At 46.7% G+C, this 18,197-nt stretch overlaps 1 protein-coding gene across 1 annotated transcript in view; it reads left to right on the top strand.

Annotated features, from left to right (window-relative positions):
- The window catches only part of USP40 (ubiquitin specific peptidase 40), a 148,661-nt gene that overhangs the window by 93,668 nt on the left and 36,796 nt on the right, over positions 1-18,197 (top strand). Inside the window, exons 20-21 of the mRNA XM_077448206.1 lie at positions 8,640-8,728; positions 9,892-9,978. Coding sequence (XP_077304332.1) covers positions 8,640-8,728; positions 9,892-9,978 — 176 coding nt within the window. The remainder of the gene's footprint in view (positions 1-8,639; positions 8,729-9,891; positions 9,979-18,197) is intronic.

The raw sequence follows: 18,197 nt of genomic DNA, 5'->3' as shown, positions 1-18,197 counted from the left end.
CTCAGTCACCCGGTCTCTGAGCTTTTGAAAGTCTTGCCTAATGAGGGAAATATCCATTTTCACCTCCTCAATTTGCGCTATAAGTGAAGTTCTTCATAAAGCAATTGCTTCCAACAGTCTATCAGTGTCATTTGTTGGTTTTTCACCCCCCTCACCTTCTGTGAAGTGTCCTCGGCCTCCATAGCACTCTTTTCCTGTCTGCGAAATTGATCTAGTTTTCCCGCTGCCGCCTTTTGCGATTTTGTTGGTGACATACCTTTGGGGTCTGGGGTGACTCTGCAATCAATGCCAATCACACGCAGAGTGGTCCTGTAGGCCGCAGGGCTTGAATACAGCATCGTCCAGTGATTTGGGTGTACCAAGATGGCCGCCGACTCCAGGAGTAGGCCAAAGCCGGGGACTTTCCTAGTTCTGCCGGGTGCCGAGAAGGAGATCGCGGCTCCGCACGGGTCACCGCTAAACAAAGGGCCTCCGGGGGTTAGCTGGGAGATGGTGAAGATGCCCAGGTACCTTTACAGGTGATGTAGTGATCGATTCAGGTGCCACAGGAGTAATTTGCAGGATTAATAGCTGGAGCTCTGATCAGCACATCCTACCCCATGCAGCATTAGGCCACGCCCCCAAATCCGTGCCCTTTTTACTAAATTTATTTGAGCGAATAAACTTCCAAGGATTGGTAAATGTCTTCTGACGTTGTCCTAGCTGCTCCAGATGCATTCAAATACTATCAAGCAGCCCATGTTGGCAGAATAATTGACTGGCGCAGACACAGATTTTAAACTCTGGATGACCATAGAACAACAATTTAGCCCCTTTCCATTGTATAGGGTACTTTGGTGTTATGCAACCTTACAGGCCTTTCTTAAATCGCACCCTATTATAGGCCGTACGTTGTGAATTGGTTCTAGGTTTTGTCGGAAACCTACATTTTCTTGCTTACCATCACCATTGTTCCCCATTTTAGGGAACCCTGGTTTTCCTCCCAGGTATGGAACCGGGTGCGTTTGGTAGTCCTATGGGGAAAGGCTGTTTTCAGGCTTCACATTTTCTGACTTCTGATACTTGTCCACAGTAGATTCATTGATGTAGCCAGGGGGGGCGGTTCAAAATAAATCTTTTGGTAGGCGTTGCAATTACGCCATTATTTTGGATCTTTAGGATCAACAGAGAACGATCAGCGTACAAAATTTGAATTGTGTTGTGAGGAAAAGGAAACTCTTTCCTGTACTATTTCTAAGATGTATGCCTTGTTAATAGCTCCTTCAGATGATTTTTTGATGCTGGGTCTTAGTAAATGGGAGAGTTCTCATTAAGACTTTTACACCTGTTCAGCGTCAGAATATTATTCACCTTTCATTGACATCATCTATTTGTACACAAATTCAGGAATCCTAATTATAAATTACTAACGCGTTGGTACTATACTTCGCAAATTTTTTCCAATGGCCTCTGACCATTGCTGGAGATGCCAAGAGGGACAGGGGACTTTACTCCATATCTATTGGTCCTGTCCAAAGATTAGACAGTATTGGTTGGAGATGCAGAAGATTTCTCAAAAATTCACAGATTTCCCAATACCAGAGGACCCTGTCTTTTTCTTCGTCGTTCACAATTTCCACTTCAGAAATATAAAAAAAAAATCAGTGCTTTGTCACTTGGTTAATGCTGTTAAAGCCTGTATTACTTTGTGCTAGAAGGATTCTCCCCCTCCTTCCATCGTTATGTGGCTTAACAAGGTCAGAAGTATCGGTGCCCTGGATAACTTAGTGCTTACCGCTCAAGATAGCAGGGGACAATATACTAAAACATGGTCTTATTGGGATTTGTTTGTATATTCAGAAGAGGTGAAGATGTTACTAGAGAGTTGTCCTGGGGAGTAGGCTCATTCCCGCCTTTTTCTTTAGTAATGCACGTAAGCAATCCATCTCCTCTGGGACTTGTCCCTGCCCCCCCCCCCTTTTTTTTTCTAAATAAAAATAACAAAGAGAGCTGAGGGGTCCATTTGATTAAACCCTCGTGCATTCTCGGTAGTTACTTGCTAAAACATGATAACAAGAATGAGCTTTATTGATGCTGGAGTATCATGTTTGTAGTGTACTTAGTCATGGAATTTTGAGTTATTTTGTAATGCATTATATTATAGGAGTTTATGTACTTATTTTGTGGAACATTGATGTTGTAATGGACTCTAGGCTCTTTTGTATAATAAAGAATAAAAAAAAAAATAGATTGACATTGTAAGGTTGAAATTTGGGTCTGGATGTGATCATCTCTCTGCAAAGAGTAATGCCGCGTATACACGATCAAACAATCCGGTGGAAAAGTCCGGCGGACTTGACAATCCCCCCGTGTGTAGCCTCCGGCGGACTTTTTTTTACCCAAAAGTACGGCGGACTTAGAAAGTAGTTTTGCACTCCAATCTTTCCGTCGGACTCGCATTTCGACGGACAATCCGGCCGTGTGTGTGCCAGTCCGCCGTACTTTTGAAATGAACGGACTTTTCCCACCTGGAGAAAAGTCTGTTCATTTTGAACACGTCTCCAGGTAGCCGTGGCCAGCGGAGAAGGCGTTGCTGGCCCCGTCGCCTGGTATGGACTTAAAGGGGAACCCCTACGCCGAAAAATCGGGTCCGCATTAGACCCTTGTCCGAGCACGCTACCCGGCCGGCCAGGAAAGGGGGTGGGGATGAGCGAGCGCCCCCCCCCCTCCTGAACCGTACCAGGCCGCATGCCCTCAACATGGGGGGGTGCCTTGGGGAAGGGGGTGGCAGCGCGCCCCCCCACCCCAAAGCACCTTGTTCCCATGTTGATAAGGACAAGGGCCTCTTCCCGACAACCCTGGCCGTTGGTTGTCGGGATCTGCGGGCGGGGGGCTTATCGGAATCCGGGAGCCCCCTTTAATAAGGGGGCCCCCCACCCTATTTGAATGAGTATGGGGTACAATGTACCCCTACCCATTCACCTGTGGAAAAAAGTTAAAAAAACACAACACACAAGGGTTAAAATAGTTTATTGCACAGCTCCGGGGGTCTTCTGTCTTCGGGGTCTTCTCGCCGGACTCCTCCGCTATCTTCTGCTAGCTCTCTTGCTAGCGGAGGAGCCCGGCTTTCTTCTTCGCCGCCACCCTCTTCTTCCGACTTCGGGGGTCTTGTCCCCCTCTTCGGTTCTTCTTGCCGGGCCACCGTGTCTTTTTTTTCTAGCTCTTTTTACAGGCGGTGGCCCGGTCTTCTGTCGCCGTCTTCTGTTCTTCTCTTCAGATGTTGCCTCGTCACTCTCTCTGCTCACAATGACGGGGACACGGCGCGCGGCGACTTGTATAGGGACATCACCGGATGATGTCACAGTCCCAGCATCCTCTGGGACTGTGACATCATACTGGGCAGGGACATCATCCGGTGACGTCCCTATATAAGTTGCCGCGCGCCGCGTCCCCATCATTGTGAGCAGAGAGAGCGACGAGGCAACATCTGAAGAGAAGAACAGATGACGGCGACAGAAGACCGGGCCACCGCCTGTAAGAGAGCTAGAAGAAGGCGCGGTGGCCCGGCAAGAAGAACCAAAGAGGGGGACAAGACCCCCGAAGTCGGAAGAAGAAAGCCGGGCTCCTCCGCTAGCAAGAGAGCTAGCAGAAGATAGCGGAGGAGTCCGGCGAGAAGACCCCCGAAGACGGAAGACCCCCGGAGCTGTGCAATAAACTATTTTAACCCTTGTGTGTTGTGTTTGTTTTTTTTTTTTTTACTTTTTTCCACAGGTGAATGGGTAGGGGTACATTGTACCCCATACTCATTCACATAGGTTGGGGGGCCGGTATCCGGGGACCCCCTTATTAAAGGGGGCTCCTGGATCCCGATAAGCCCCCCGCCCGCATACCCCGACAACCAGCGGCCAGGGTTGTTGGGAAGAGGCCCTTGTCCTCATCAACATGGGGACATGGTGCTTTGGGGATGGGGGGCGCGCTGCCACCCCCTTCCCCAAGGCACCCCCCCATGTTGAGGGCATGCGGCCTGGTACGGTTCAGGAGGGGGGGGGGGGGGGCGCTCGCTCATCCCCACCCCCTTTCCTGGCCGGCCGGGTAGCGTTGCCGAAAAGGCCCCCTCCCCAGTATTCTGTGTGTGTATGTATATGTGTGTGTTTGTGTGTGTATATGTGTGTGTGTATGTATGTATGTATGTATGTATATATATATATATATATATATATATATATATATATATATAATAAAATCTCCATCTTGTAATGGGACATGAAGGTGTTTTTGGAAGAATCCATTTTGTAATGGGACATGAAGGTGTTTTTGGAAGACTAGGTGACCATTCTGCAAATGGAGACTCTTCAGTAGGCCACCCAGGAGGTTGCCACTGCCCTGGTGGAGTGCGCCTTTAAGCTCTCCAGTATCTCGGACGTACTTAATGAGTAAGCCTTCTTGATGGCTTTCACTAGCCATGAAGTGATGGTGTGAGAGGATGCCGCTTGACCTCCTAAAGCCGTGTGGGATGATTAAAAGGTTTTCTGTTCTTCTGATAGACTTGATTGCTGAAAGGCATGCCAAAATGTTTCCCTTCACGTCTAATGGGTGAGGGTTTCCCTGATCCGTGACAAGCGCCGGGAGGTTAATTTCCTGGTTGAAGTGGAAAGATGAGGATATCTTGGGGGTGAAGTGATCTGAAGGCCTCAAGACTATTCTTTCTGGGTAAACAATCAGGTACGGTTCCTTAGCCAGCAAGGCCGACATCTCTGAGACTTTTAGCCAATGTTATGGCAATTAGAAACAAGACTTTCAGCGTTGGGTCCCAAAGAGATGTTTTCGAGCGGGAAGAAGGGTTTGTTAGACAGAGCCTCCAGGACACCTGAGGGATCCCAGACTGGGAAGGAAGGCTTTCTAGGGGGATCTTCGTTTTAGGCAGGCCCTTTGAAACTGATAACAAGGGGATTTTGGGCCCAATTGACTCCGGTCAGGGCACATAGGGCTGACACTTGAAACTTCAGGGTGCTTGACCCAAGGCCTTTCTCTAAGCCTGACTGCAGAAACTCCAGGATCTGTGACAATGATGGGGAAGATGAGTCCCAGCCTTGCTGCTGTGTGAAGGCAACAAATTTTTCCCAGACCCTCCTGTAGGTGCTGTTGTTGGTAGGCCTTCTGGCCTGGAGTAAGGTATCTACCACCTTTTGGGAACAGCCCTGATCTGGAAACCTAGCCCTTTCAGCTTCCAAGCAGTCAGATGCAGCTTCTCCGGATTCAGGTGAAGTAGATGACCCTGAGAGAGCAGGTCCGCTGATAACGGGAGAGGAAGCGGGCCTGCCGTGCTCAATTGCAGGAGGGTGGTGAACCATGGCCTCCTGGGCCAAAAGAGAATCACAACTACTACCAATGCTGCTGATTTCTTGAATCTGGGTAGGAACCTCGCTATGAGGGGAGTCAGGGGAAAGATGTAGCCTAGCCGGAAATTCCAGGGATGTTGGAGGCAATCTGTTCCCTCCGCTAATGGAAAGGGAATCCTTGATAAGAACCTCTGACACTTTGTGTTTGCCGGTGTTGCTGCAAGGTCTATATCCGGTGATCCCCAGGTCTGAGATATGAGGGTGAAGGCCTGGGGACTTAGAGACCACTCGTTGTTGGATATGAAGCTCCTGCTTAGTGAGTCGGCCAAGAGGTTCTGGGTTCCCGGGACGTAAGCCACCCTCAAGTCTTTTTTTTTATTTTTATTATTATTATTCTTTATTTAATTTTAGAAATTTTCAACATACAAGCGATAAGCGACAATTAAAATTTACGTACAGTCACCCCTTTATTAATCAAAATCCCTTTTCACTCCCCTCCCCCCCATGCACCTTGTCCCTATCACAAAAGGCAAGGTTCCATCAGTGAGAAATCGAACCCAGCTGAAGTTTCCAGTTCTTTATTGTTTAACTTGGAATCTTGTTCCCTTGATGTACTGGGAGGAGCAGGTGAGGCACTTCGGGCTGTAAACTCCGTATCAGGAGTTGAGACTTGCGAAGTTGAGATTCCAGTGGATTCCCTGGTGTTCATCTCTTTCCCTTTAGTGGCTTCATCGAAGCATCTGCAACAGGACAGCTTATCTGGAAGGGCGGTAGTGATGCAGTAGGGCAGCAAGAGTTCCCGACAGGGCGGAAGTGATGCATTGGTGACTGATGCCTATGTGCAAGGGATCTCCTGTGGTAGGAGTGGCTATGTTGTGAATAGGATTTGGATCTACTCCTTCTGCTACTTCCCCTGTGGCCTGAGCGACTTCTTCAGTGACTTGAGCAGCTTCTCCTGTGCGAGGTCTCTCTGTGTCTTGAGTTTGACGATCTTGAGGCCCTGATACGGCTGACCAATTTAGGCAGCGTTAGTGGATTTCTTGCTCTCTTTTTCAATCTTCACTACTTACTAAATAGTTCCACCCCCCTTACCTATTAGGCTGGCGGTGATCTGCTGGCGCAGTGGCCTCCATAGAGAGGAAGTAGTGAACCACCTAGGAGAGACAGGTAAGTAAGGTACATGCAGCGTAAGCAGGAATTAACATGCAAATAGGAAATCCACTTACTCAGAAAGGAGGGGGGTACACCAAGTTAAATCAGATCAAGGAGCAGACAAACAACGCTGAGGAGCAGGGAAGGAGGGTTTCTAGGCGTTTTTAAAACCGCCGCCATTGCCGCTGTGATGACGCCCTGCTCGCGTATGCGCAGAAGCGCCGCACCATTTTGGAGCCTGGCAATCGAAGAGGACACCCTGAGGCCATGCATTACACATGCGCGGAAGTGCTGAGATGCTCGGCGCAAGCCAGAGAGCCCCACCATGAGACTACAAGGCTCGGGAACCCCCATGCATGAAAGAAAAGGGTTGGAGACCGCTGAAAAATCAACTAAGCCTATTTAAGGCTTATACTGAAGCCACTGACATACCCCTGAGATCACCAGAGTGGGGTTCCTTCCATCTAGCTGATTTAGAGGCTGTACAGGCAAGGACTTCCACCCTGGAGGGGCTTGAACCTGGCTGGGGCAAAGCGGTAAAGGGGTGCTGATCCATTCGGTCCTGACAGATGAGGAAAAATAAGAGAATACTGGGGTGGGGGCCTTCTCGGCAACTTATAGTTATGTGGTCCTATCAGGTTGTGGGGGCGGAGTCACAACCCCAGAGTGTATGCTGCCATGATGCGACAGGAAAAAAAATGTTATCCTTTGAAAAAAATGTGCCTTTAAGAGGTAGGGGCGGAAGTGACGTTTTGACGGCGCTTCCGCCATGGTATGGAGATGGGTGGGGGCCATCTTGCCCTCACTCATATCCATACCAAGCAGGAGACAGGACCTGATCACCTTCACTGCTGCCGACGGCACCAGTAAGCAGCGGAGGGTGCGGGAGAGCAGGTGGCTGATAACGGTGATCTCGCGGCGAATCCGCCACAGAGTGACCACCATTATCGTAAACGCAACCGACGCCTGAAGAGATGGATACCGTTACCAAGATATCCCCCTTCAAATAAGGGACGTACATCGTCCTGCGCTGGTCATGCGGTGGTTAACTGGTTCCCGACCGGCTCACGCAGATATACTGCAACAGAATGTCTCTCCTGGGTGAAACCCTGTACGGGTACATCCTACCGTTTTTTTGCCACCAGAGGGCACGAACGTGGCGGGGAGACGCAATGCACGTGGCTGGCGGGCATGATCGCTATCGGCCACGCGCAATAAGGTGCACGAGCACCAGCACGGGATTTGTGCGTGTAAACACACAAATCCCTGTGCTGTCAGAGGAGAGAAGCTATATCGTTTGTTCTTACGAAGTAGGAAAAACGATATGTCTCCTCTCCTAGTCACTCCCATCCCCACACAGTTAGAACACGTAATTAACCCCTTTATTCCCCTCTAATGTTAACCCCTTCCCTGCCAGTGACATTTACACAGTAATCAGTGTATTTTTTTATCACTGGTCGCTGTATAATTGTCACTGGTCCCAAAAAAAGTGTCCGATCTGTCCATCACAAAACTGCTAAAAATCGCAGATCACCGCCATTACGAGTAAAAAAAAAAAAAAAAAAAATGCCATAAATCTTTCCCATAGTTTGTAGATGCTTTATCTTTTGCGCAAACCAATCAATATATCCTTTTTGCAAATTTTTTTTATTTTTATTTTTTAAACCAAAAATATGTAGAAGTATATATATTGGCCTAAACCGATGAAGAAATGTTGTGTGTGTGATTTTTTTTGTTTTTGTTTTTTTATATATATTATTTTTTTTCAAATTCAAAATTGTCACATTTTTGTTTGGATACCGCGTCGCACGAACGCGCAATTGTCAGTTAAACAATGCAGTGCCAAATTGTAAAAAGTGCTCTGGTTAGGAAGGGGGTAAAACCTTCGGGGGCTGAAGTGTTTAAGTAGATCAAAAATCATGCTACTCCCTACTACAGACTAAAATGGCATAACCATGCCCTATTAAGTGGTCTGGGCATTCATTTTTTGGTCCTGTTAAAACATTCTTTGGTTGTAATTCGTCAATCAATCATCTTAATTAATCAATACTCTGAAATACCATGGTGAATGTCCTTGTAAGCAGTAGATCTATCACAAGCCTAAGTCCTTTTTTAACTGAGATCTGCAGTGGACATCTATGAAGTGGTTTTATGTCTTTGTGTTTACAGTACCAGAGGATGTCACAATGCAAGAGGCAGAACTTAAACCTGGAAGTACCCTGGGAGTGTTCAGAGGAAAAGCACCTGGTGCCTCAGAAGTGGGTATTAACGAAACTTAAACCTCTTAGTGATGAGATTCTAATGGTTTGCTTTATTTTAAATTGAATTAACCTCCCTGACGGTAATCCCAAGTCTGGCTCGGGTTAGGATTTTACTATCATAAGCGGTAACCCCGAGCCTGACTCGGGATCGCATCTCTGGATACAGGGAGAGGTTACTTACCTTGTCCCCTGGATCCAGCAATGTCCTCCGCGCTGTGTGATCGAGCTGTCCTCCGCTCGATTCAGACAGTGCCCGAGTGCCGCCGAGTGACGTTACGGCGCACGGGAGCGGAGATCAGTGCCAAATTCAAAAAAGTTAAAATACACAAAACACACAGAGTACTGTAATCTTACAGATTACAGTACTGTATAAAAAAAATGACACACCCCCTTTTGTCCCTAGTGGTCTATGCAGTGCCCTGCATGCACTTTTATATTATAAATACTGTTTTTTCTGCCTGAAATTTGGAGATTGTCCATAGCAACCAGAAAGTGTCCCTTTATGTCAAAAGTGATTTTGAAAACAGTTAGAAACAACAACTAGAAAACAGCAATAATAAATTAGAATCACTTGCAGAATTGAGCGATAGCGATTTGTGGGGAAATTCGTCATCAAACACTAAATCTAATGACAGCGACAATTCTGCAACTGAGCAAATTTCAGTGTTTTTTTGGATTTGATTACATTATTGAATAATTTTTATTATTATTTATTATATTATAAACTTTATCATACCCGGGATGTCTGCTAGACTCTGGTTTGAACAGATTTAAGAGGGTTATTCCTAAGAATTACAGGACTACAATATAAAACGCCAAATTTACATGCAAAATAATTGTACCACTTTCAGCGCCTAAAACCAGAATGAATCATACCGCCAGGGAGGTTAAGGGTTTATTTACATCTATGCATTTTAGTAAATTGCATTAACCCACGCTAATGTGCTGTGCATTAACACAACCCATTTAAATGAATGGGTTGCCAGAGTGCCAGAACCGACAAAAAATGGGACAGGTAGCATTTTTTTTTTTTTTTTTTCAAGGTGCGTGGTAGTGCATATTTCCATGCATTGTGAAGGGGCTGCAAAGTATGCGAGTCAGAGGTGTGTTACCTAAGTGCATTGCAAATAAATCATGGTATACTTCATGTACATCCACAGATCTTCCTGTCCTTTGTTCTTGGCACTGAACTTCAAGAAGGACAAGAGCAAGAAATTATCCTGGAAGAAACACTAACAGTGAAGGAGGTATGTGCGCCAAAACAATCCAGCATTCCACAATGGAAACATGTTTATCTCTTTAGGATGCTTAATCACTTTTTACTATTATAAAGGGATGTACTTTAAAAAAAAAAAAAAAAAGAAAGAAAACAAATTCATAGCATTTTATCCAGTAAAAGTGCATGTACTGCTGTTCTATGTGAACGGGGCAAAAAAAATGTTATTACTTGTGCTGGTCATAAATGTTTCTTTTATTAAAAACTGAAAACACCTAATTTGACCTCTAGATGGCAGCAAGTGTCATAGGAATGATATGATAGCACCATCTAGTGACTAATTCAGGATTTTCCATTTTAAAGGGTAACCTTAATGCCCTTTTGTTTTTAAAAAAATCCTTTCATGTGCAGCTTTTCCTGCAGCCCTTCCAAATACTTACCAGAGCCCGATGCCAATCCAGCACTGTGCAGTAGTGGGGCTGGTCTGTCTCTCCCTCCTCACTGGACTGAGGGCTGCTGGAGTCATTGCCTCCTGCCACAGCCAATAGAATCCAGTGATGTGGCAGCAGGGAAGCAGAACTATGTGTGTCAATAGACTGACACAGTGCGGCTCGGGATCGAGCCCGCATGAGTAAACCCCCAGCAAGCAGCTTGTTAGGGGGTACTAGAAGGTGGAGGAACCAGGAGCACCAGAAGGGGACGCGAGAAGAGGTCAAGGTTGGTCTGTGCAAAACGATTGCACAGAGCAGGAAAGTATGACATGTTTGTTATTTTAAAAAAATTAAAAGAGAAGTATAGAAATAAAAAATTCCCCAATCGTACTTACCTAGGTGGATGCCACATTGGTCCAATGCTGCATCTGTCCCTCCTCCAGCTCTAACGCTGAGAGCCGAGCAATCTAGCACCATTGAATGCTCTGTTCTCAGACCCCCGAGCTTTCTGAGCGCAGAGCTGTAGCAGTCCCGCTAAAATTCGCTGATTGCCACCATTACTAGTAAAAACAATAAAAAAAAAAAAAGTCCATAAATCTATCCCATAGTTTGTAGACAATAAAACTTGTACTGCACAAACCAATCAATATACGCTTATTGGAATTTTTTTTTTTTACCAAAAATATGTAGCCGAATACATATTGGCCTAAATTGATTAAGAAATTTGATTTTTTTACATGTTTTTTATTGGATTTGTTTTATAGCAGAAAGTAAAAAAATGTTTTTTTTTTTTTTTTTTTTTTTTTTTTTATAGTGCAAATGCTACCAAAAGAAAGCTCTATTTGTGGGAACAAAAGGACATCAGTTTTATTTGGGTACATGGCCTGGTAATTAAGAGGGTAAATCCTTCAAGGGCTGAAGTAGTTAAATATTATCCCAGGCACGATCTTGCTGGACAGGTCATTTAGTGATTTTTCAATATGATAAGAATTTTCTGCAATTAGTGCCAAAGAATGTAATCTCTTTCTAAAGCACATTTCCACTGTTCCTTCTCATTATGTTAATTCACACATACAACGCCTGATTATATAGTACATGGTGTATAGCCATTAGAGTGAGTAAAACCTATCCACTGCTTTCTGCCATTACATTTTTTTTGTCACATTGCTTTGTATTTATCTTTTTTTCTAAAGTCTTTTCTTTGCCGCACTTTTTTTGATTCTTTAATCTTTCTGTCATTTATTTATTTTATTGTTTTCTTTATTGATTGTTTTTATATTTGTAAGTTCATATTTTTTTTTTTTTTGTGAGTGTTTTCACTATTTTACCTAAGTAATTGTAAGCATCTCTGTTAAAACACATCAAAATTGTGCTGAGGACAGTAAAAAAGTTCAGGTGGTGGGCGTGGCCTAGCATCGGAGGAAGATGGCAGCATAGAGAAGGAGCTCTGCCATCCAGAGCTTCAGTTTGACACTTCAGTAGCGGGAAAACCTTGACCCAACAATGCAAGGACGACGGGGAGAAGCTAGTCAGCCACCCGGTCTCAGCTGGGACCAGTCTACCCGGCTGAGTAGGAACATTCCAACGATGTTACGTAACCAGCATGCTGACTGGCAGACCGCATCTCAAGCCGCGGACCGTAGTACAGCGGGCTACACCGCCACTGCTGACTCCCCAGCAGTCTCTTTGGCGAGTGTAGCAGCCTCACAGACCTCTCCTCCCCTGTGTCTGGCTGACCTCCAGAAAGTGTTTCTAGACATCAAGAGCACCTTGTCAGCTGCAATCTCGGACCTAAAAATGGAAACCAGAGTTGTTGCCTGGAACGTGTGGAATCAGCAGCCATGAGCGGCCATCCAACAGGTACAGAGAGTCACAAATGTGCATACCCAGCATCTTATGGAAATGCATAGGCATATGGAAGATTTGGATAATAGGGGTCGTAGACACAATCTGCGTGTTAGGGGTATACCAGAGACTGTTGAAGGTCCCCTATTGCAAACTGCTGTGTGGGCTTTCAATACCCTGTTAGGTAGACCGCCAGATGCCCCTGTTGAAATGGAGAGGTGTCACAGAGCTCTGAGGCCTAGGGAAAGAGACACTGATCCACTGCTATTACTCCGCAGCACAGAAGAGATCTGCGCCCTCTCCTGCAAGTCTTGTGTGAAAGAAGTATACCATATCGGTGGAAATTACCGTTTTGCCTGCAATCGACTAATGGAAATCGCACAGCGCAGCTGTGAACAGCAGTGGACCTTCAACCTTTCTGTGACACCTTGGTATCCCTGTGGTTCACGATGCGGCTGGTATGGCACATTCCTGCACTCAGATCAGTGGATCTCTACTCAGCCTGATGACACCCCGATGTCACAAAGAAGCAGACAACGCCGCCACAGACCCTCGGCTAACTCTCCACCAAGACGTCATGGAGTTTTGGAAACCGATGAAAATTCATGAGTCTCTCCATCATCTGTTCGTCGCAGGACTTATCACTGAGTACACGATTTGGTGAGCTGGCCCTTAGCCCTTGTACACACGGTCAGAAGATTCAGACAGAATGTGTCCTATCGGACCGTTTTGTCAGATAATCCGACTGTGTGTGGTCTCCATCGGACTGTTTCCGTCGGAATATCCGACAGACCAAGTTTTCCAACTTGTCCGTAAAATTTTCCGCCAAAATTCTCCAATCGGACATACTCCGATCATGTGTAGCCTACTCCGACGGACAAAGTGCCACGCATGCTCAGATCAAATTCCTAGACCAAAGCTATCGGCTACTAGCCTGAACGTAGTCCTGTCGTAACTAAATAACGTCATCACGTTATGTACAATCGGATTTTCCGACAACTTTGTCCGACCGTGTGTATGCAACAGTTTCGGACAAAATCCGTCGGACAAAATCCAGCGGATTTGGTTGTCAGAATGTCCGACCGTGTGTACAAGGGCTTAGATTATCACTGTTGTTACCTCTACTTATTGGTATTCACTGACTATAGAAAGGGTTTATACCGCTTCTCCTGATTCCTAGCATATGGGGACCGACTGGAAAGGTGTTGCTGGGTTTTGACATTTGCACACGTGTTCTCTCTTGCACTGATAGGTGCCACACATTACATTGTTACTGGAGATCTCTTCCATGCTCTGGGGAGTTCACTTGCTAGATCAGGCATTGCTGCAGCTCAAGTGTATGACAGGTGATCTCGTGACGGAGCCTTGAGCCAGCAGAGAACAGGGGTAGGGTCTTATCTCCAAAGATCCCGCACTCCCTATGCTACATCCCCGACTCTTGCCAACTATCGAAGGGAACTCTCTCAAACAAGGCTGTAGTTGGGCCTTGGGGAGATGCTTGTTCTCCCCACCCTGCTACAGTGAGACGCCTGGCAGATCTTGGACAGTTGCTGCATGAGAAGACTAAAGATGTCCTGCTCTTTCTTGCTCGCGTTTGCCTTATAATATGAGTCATTGATCATCTCTGCAGGAGAACAGTGTGTGTGTGTGTGTGTGTGTGTTTTTTTTCTTTTTTCTTCTGCTAGCTCGCATGGGTTCGTAGTTAAGCCTATGGGACTTAGGCTCGCTATATTGCTGTTGCAGGAAATACAATGGCATTACAAAGATCCATAATTGTGTTCAATAGGTTCTAGAGGGAAGGGTGTTCAGCTCAGCTTACCAAGAATGTATACTGTTTTATTTATCGTACATCACCGGGACACAGAACAGCCATAATGACTAACTGGTTATATGCCTCCTATAGGTGAATGGACACTGGCAAACAAAAAAAGACATTAAGTCCTCCCCTATATAACTGCTCCTACACGGGAAGTACCTCTGTTTTTTTTCACCAGTGTCTTGTAAGGTGATGGCCACGGTTTGGAAAAACTCTGAGCTAGCCAAGAAGCTGGTCCTGGAACAGATCCTGAAGGATTTAAAGGGCTATATAATCAGATCCATCTGGACAGTGATACACTAAAATCGATGGTACCCAAACCTTGTTACACAAAGATTACATGGTATTGCCTGTAATGCGACCCTTTGGGCACTGGACCCTGGGGATCCGGATCCTTGGTAAGAAAAAAGATCCCAAAGGAGTTCCGGCAGGGTGCTTTATAAGTCCAAGGGAGTGGCCCCATTTTTAAGGGGACCCGGTCCTTGAAGGTCCAAGAGACCGAGACCTGCCGTGATGGGTGAAGATTGGAATCTAGCTGTTTAGCAGAATCCTGTGGCGGGACTGGTAAGAGTTTTTTAAAAGCTTTTTTTCACTTGTTAAACTGTAAGATGTATTTTCGGTCTCTTACCTTTTTTAGAACCAGGTGTCATCATTTTTTTGTCCACTGGGGAGCAGTGGTGTTGCGGACGGCGGCGCTTCTCTGTGGAGCTTCCAGCCAGGTTGATACTATCAGGAGGCGGACAATTCTTATTCCCCTGCCCCTGTGCATCTAGTTCTTGGTCGGAGGGGGTGCGCATGTGCGCGAGAATGGCGTTAAAGAATGTGCACGAGGGACAATCATGTGCCAGGGGTGTGAGAGCTGCACAGGATGCTACAAGCATGCACGTGGTAAAGTGTGCATGCCGGACATGCGCAGTGGGGTGGAAGAAGCCATATTAGGAGCTGTTCCAGCCCTAGGCTTCTGTAAGCAGGCTGGGGGGGACACAGAGCAGCGTTAGCTGGGCACATGACTCACTGTGGGTAGATGGACCAGGGCACCACAGCTCCTGTAAGAGCTGTAGTATTTACAGAGCGGTTGAAGTGAAACCCCAAGGTGGGGTTTCCTTTACCTCAAATTTTTTGTCTCAGGCATGTCTTCCCAGAAGAGGAGTGGGGAGATGCAGCAGGAAGGGGTGCAAATGCACCACCATGGGTATTGGGGGATGCTAGCCTAACATCTGCTGTGTTTAACGCTGATGAAAGACATGAGGCAACTGGCCAGTCTGAGCCATTACGGTTGTCAGGAATTCTAGCAACAGCTAATGCTGTTACAAAAGTTACCAAGGATGACTTTGCATCAGATTTAGCCGGGCTAGAGGGGAAAATAGCAGGTATGATTGCTTCAGTTTCCCAAGGGGGAAGGAAACGGGATAGATCCCCTTCACCTGAGCCCCCACCTGCATTGGAACAGGATTAGGCAGAAGATGTGGAAGAAGTGGCAGTGAATGACTGGGAGGAAGGTCAGGCCACAGACTCCACTTCTGAGGAGTCAGGTTCTGAAGAACCATTTCAGCCTCTCAATCCCAGAGACTGCTGATCTAGTCCCTTGTGTAGATGGTCCGATCAGGTCTCAAATTGCCACCTGTGGAGGTCCCTGAAATTTCCTTTTCTTCTTTAGGATCTCTACAGCCTCCACAGAGTTTGCAGGCTTTTCCCTTGCTTCCGTTGCTAGAGCAAATCATGTATGCTATCTGGGATCACGCGGATAAGCGGTTTATTCCACCTAAGAGGTTTGCCCTTTTGTACCCTATGGAGGAAAATGGTGTGTTGAGGCTGCCATTTCATCTGTGAATAAGAGTCTTACCTGTCCACAGGTGTTTAAGGATCCAGCAGATAAGAGATTGGAGTCTTTAATTTGCTATTGCCGGGTCTGCTATACAACCGGCAGTGGCGGCTACCACTATCGGTCAGTCTTTAAAGGACGAAGTGAAGCAGGTAACTAAGGCTGTTCCCAATCAAGGGGTACCTGCGGAGGATTTGGCAGAATTACCTCGGGCCTTATGTTTTGCAGTAGATCCCCTTAAGGATTCCATACAGATGTCCTGGTTGGCCTTGCTGTCAGTACATATGCACAGGATTCTTTGGTTAAAAAGATGGGCTGCAGAGTTACCCTGCAAGATTACTAGCTGGTTTTCCCTTTCATGGGGAGCGGCTATATCTTCCAGATATATCCGGACGATTTCAGGGGGTAAGAGTGCCCTCTTACCAGTTAAGAGGAGGAGCAGTCAACCTTCCTTCAAGGTGTCTAGTGCTTCAGTACCCAGCACTTCTAATTTCAGGCAGTATCGACGGCCTCAGTCATCTGGTTCTAGGGGAAAGCCTCCATGCCAGGGGCAGAAAAAGCCCTGGGCCTAGAGACCCCCTAAGGTCAGTCCCTAGCCTTCCTTATGAATGGGGCATCCCCACTCACATGGGGGGGGCCTATTAGGGTTCTCAGACGCCTGAGAAGATGTGATCCGAGACAGGTGGGTTATTTCTACCGTGTCTCGGGGGTACAAAATAGAATTCCGGGAGCATCCCCCTTCTCAGTTCCTAAGGTCCAACGTCCCCATAGACCCGGTAAAGAAGAGGTCTTTTCTTCAGGCAATAGATCAACTAAGGTCACAAGGAGTTATTTCAGAGGTTCCAATCATTGAAAGATTCTAGGGTTTTTACTCAAATCTTTTCATAGTCCCAAAGCCAAATGGAGATGTAAGGCCTATTCTTGACCTCCAGGCTCTGAATCAATCTCTGGTCATTCGTTCTTTCAGAATGGAGTCAATTCATTCAGTAGTAGCCTCCTTACATGGGGAGGAATTCCTGGCATCCATAGACCTCAAGGACCCCTACCTACACGTGCCAATCTGCAGGTCCCATCAACGGTTTCTGCAATTCGTGGTGGGCGACCAACGTTTTCAGTTTGTGGCACTCTCCTTCGGGTTAGCCACGGCACCTCGGGTATTCACAAAGATATTGGCTCTGGTATTGTCAGTTCTAAGATCTCAGGGAATACCAGTTGCAGGATACTTGGACGATCTACTATTGATAGATTAAATGGTTCCAGACCTGAGGATAAATGTAGCTCAGGCGGTTCAATCCTTGGAGCATCTGGGTTGGGTTCTGAATTGGTCAAAATTGGCCCTGCAGCTGGTTCAGCGCCTAGAGTATCTGGTGCTAATACTAGACACAGTCAAGGTATTCTTGTCACCAGAGAAGGTCAGAGTCATGAAAAACCTCGTCCAGGTCATAAAGGGGAAAAGATGTCCCTCTATTAGCCTGTGTATGAGGTTATTGAGAAAGATGGTATCTTCATCTGAAGCAGTCCCTTATGTATAGTTCCACTCCATACCACTTCAGAGAAACATTCTGTCTGTCTGGAACAAGACTGTCCAGACTCTTCGACTGAGGGTGTGTCATAGTCTCAGTTGGTGGATGTTAACCAGGGATCTGATAAAAGGAAGGTCCCTTTTACCTGTGGTCTGGAAGGTGGTGACAACAGACGCCAGTCTCTCTGGGTGGGGAGCAGTCTTAGAGGAGGCCACTGTCCAGGGAGAGTGGTCCTGGAGGGAGAAAGCGCTTTGCCCATCAACGTTTTGGAGATTCGGGCAGCTCTCTTGGCTCTAAGCTTTTGGACTTCCAGACTACAGGGATGTTCTGTGAGGGTCCAGTCGGACAATGCCATGGCTGCAGCATATATCAATCAGCAGGGGGGCTCCAGGAGTCAGACAACCCAGAAGGAAGTGGATCACATGCTGACCTAGGCAGAAAGATTTGTTCCATCCCTATCGGTGGTGTTTATTGCGGGAGTGGAGAATTGGCAGGCAGACATTCTGAGTAACCAGCAGATGTTACCAGGGAGTGGTCCTTAAATCCCGAGATCCTTGCCTCAATCTGCCGCCGATGGGGGGTGTTCCGGATGTAGACCTGGTTCAACAGGAAACGAGACAGCTTTGTGTCCAAAACCAAATACCCGCTGTCATTAGGGGCAGGTGCCCTGATAATTTTGTGGGATCAGTTTTCCCTGATATATGCCTACAACCCCCCCTCCCCAAATCCGGCTGTTGCCTAGGCTACTGCGCAGGATCCGGGAAGAGAGCCCGTAATCCTTGTAGCTCCGGCCTGGCCCAGAAGGACTTGGTA

This window comes from Lithobates pipiens, unplaced genomic scaffold, assembly GCF_037356315.1.
Source record: "Lithobates pipiens isolate NorthernLeopardFrog02 unplaced genomic scaffold, aLitPip1_a1.2 Scaffold_22, whole genome shotgun sequence".
NCBI classification, from domain to species: domain Eukaryota; kingdom Metazoa; phylum Chordata; class Amphibia; order Anura; family Ranidae; genus Lithobates; species Lithobates pipiens.
Note: the sequence above shows the minus strand (reverse complement) of the source record. Positions and strands in the feature narration are given on the sequence as shown.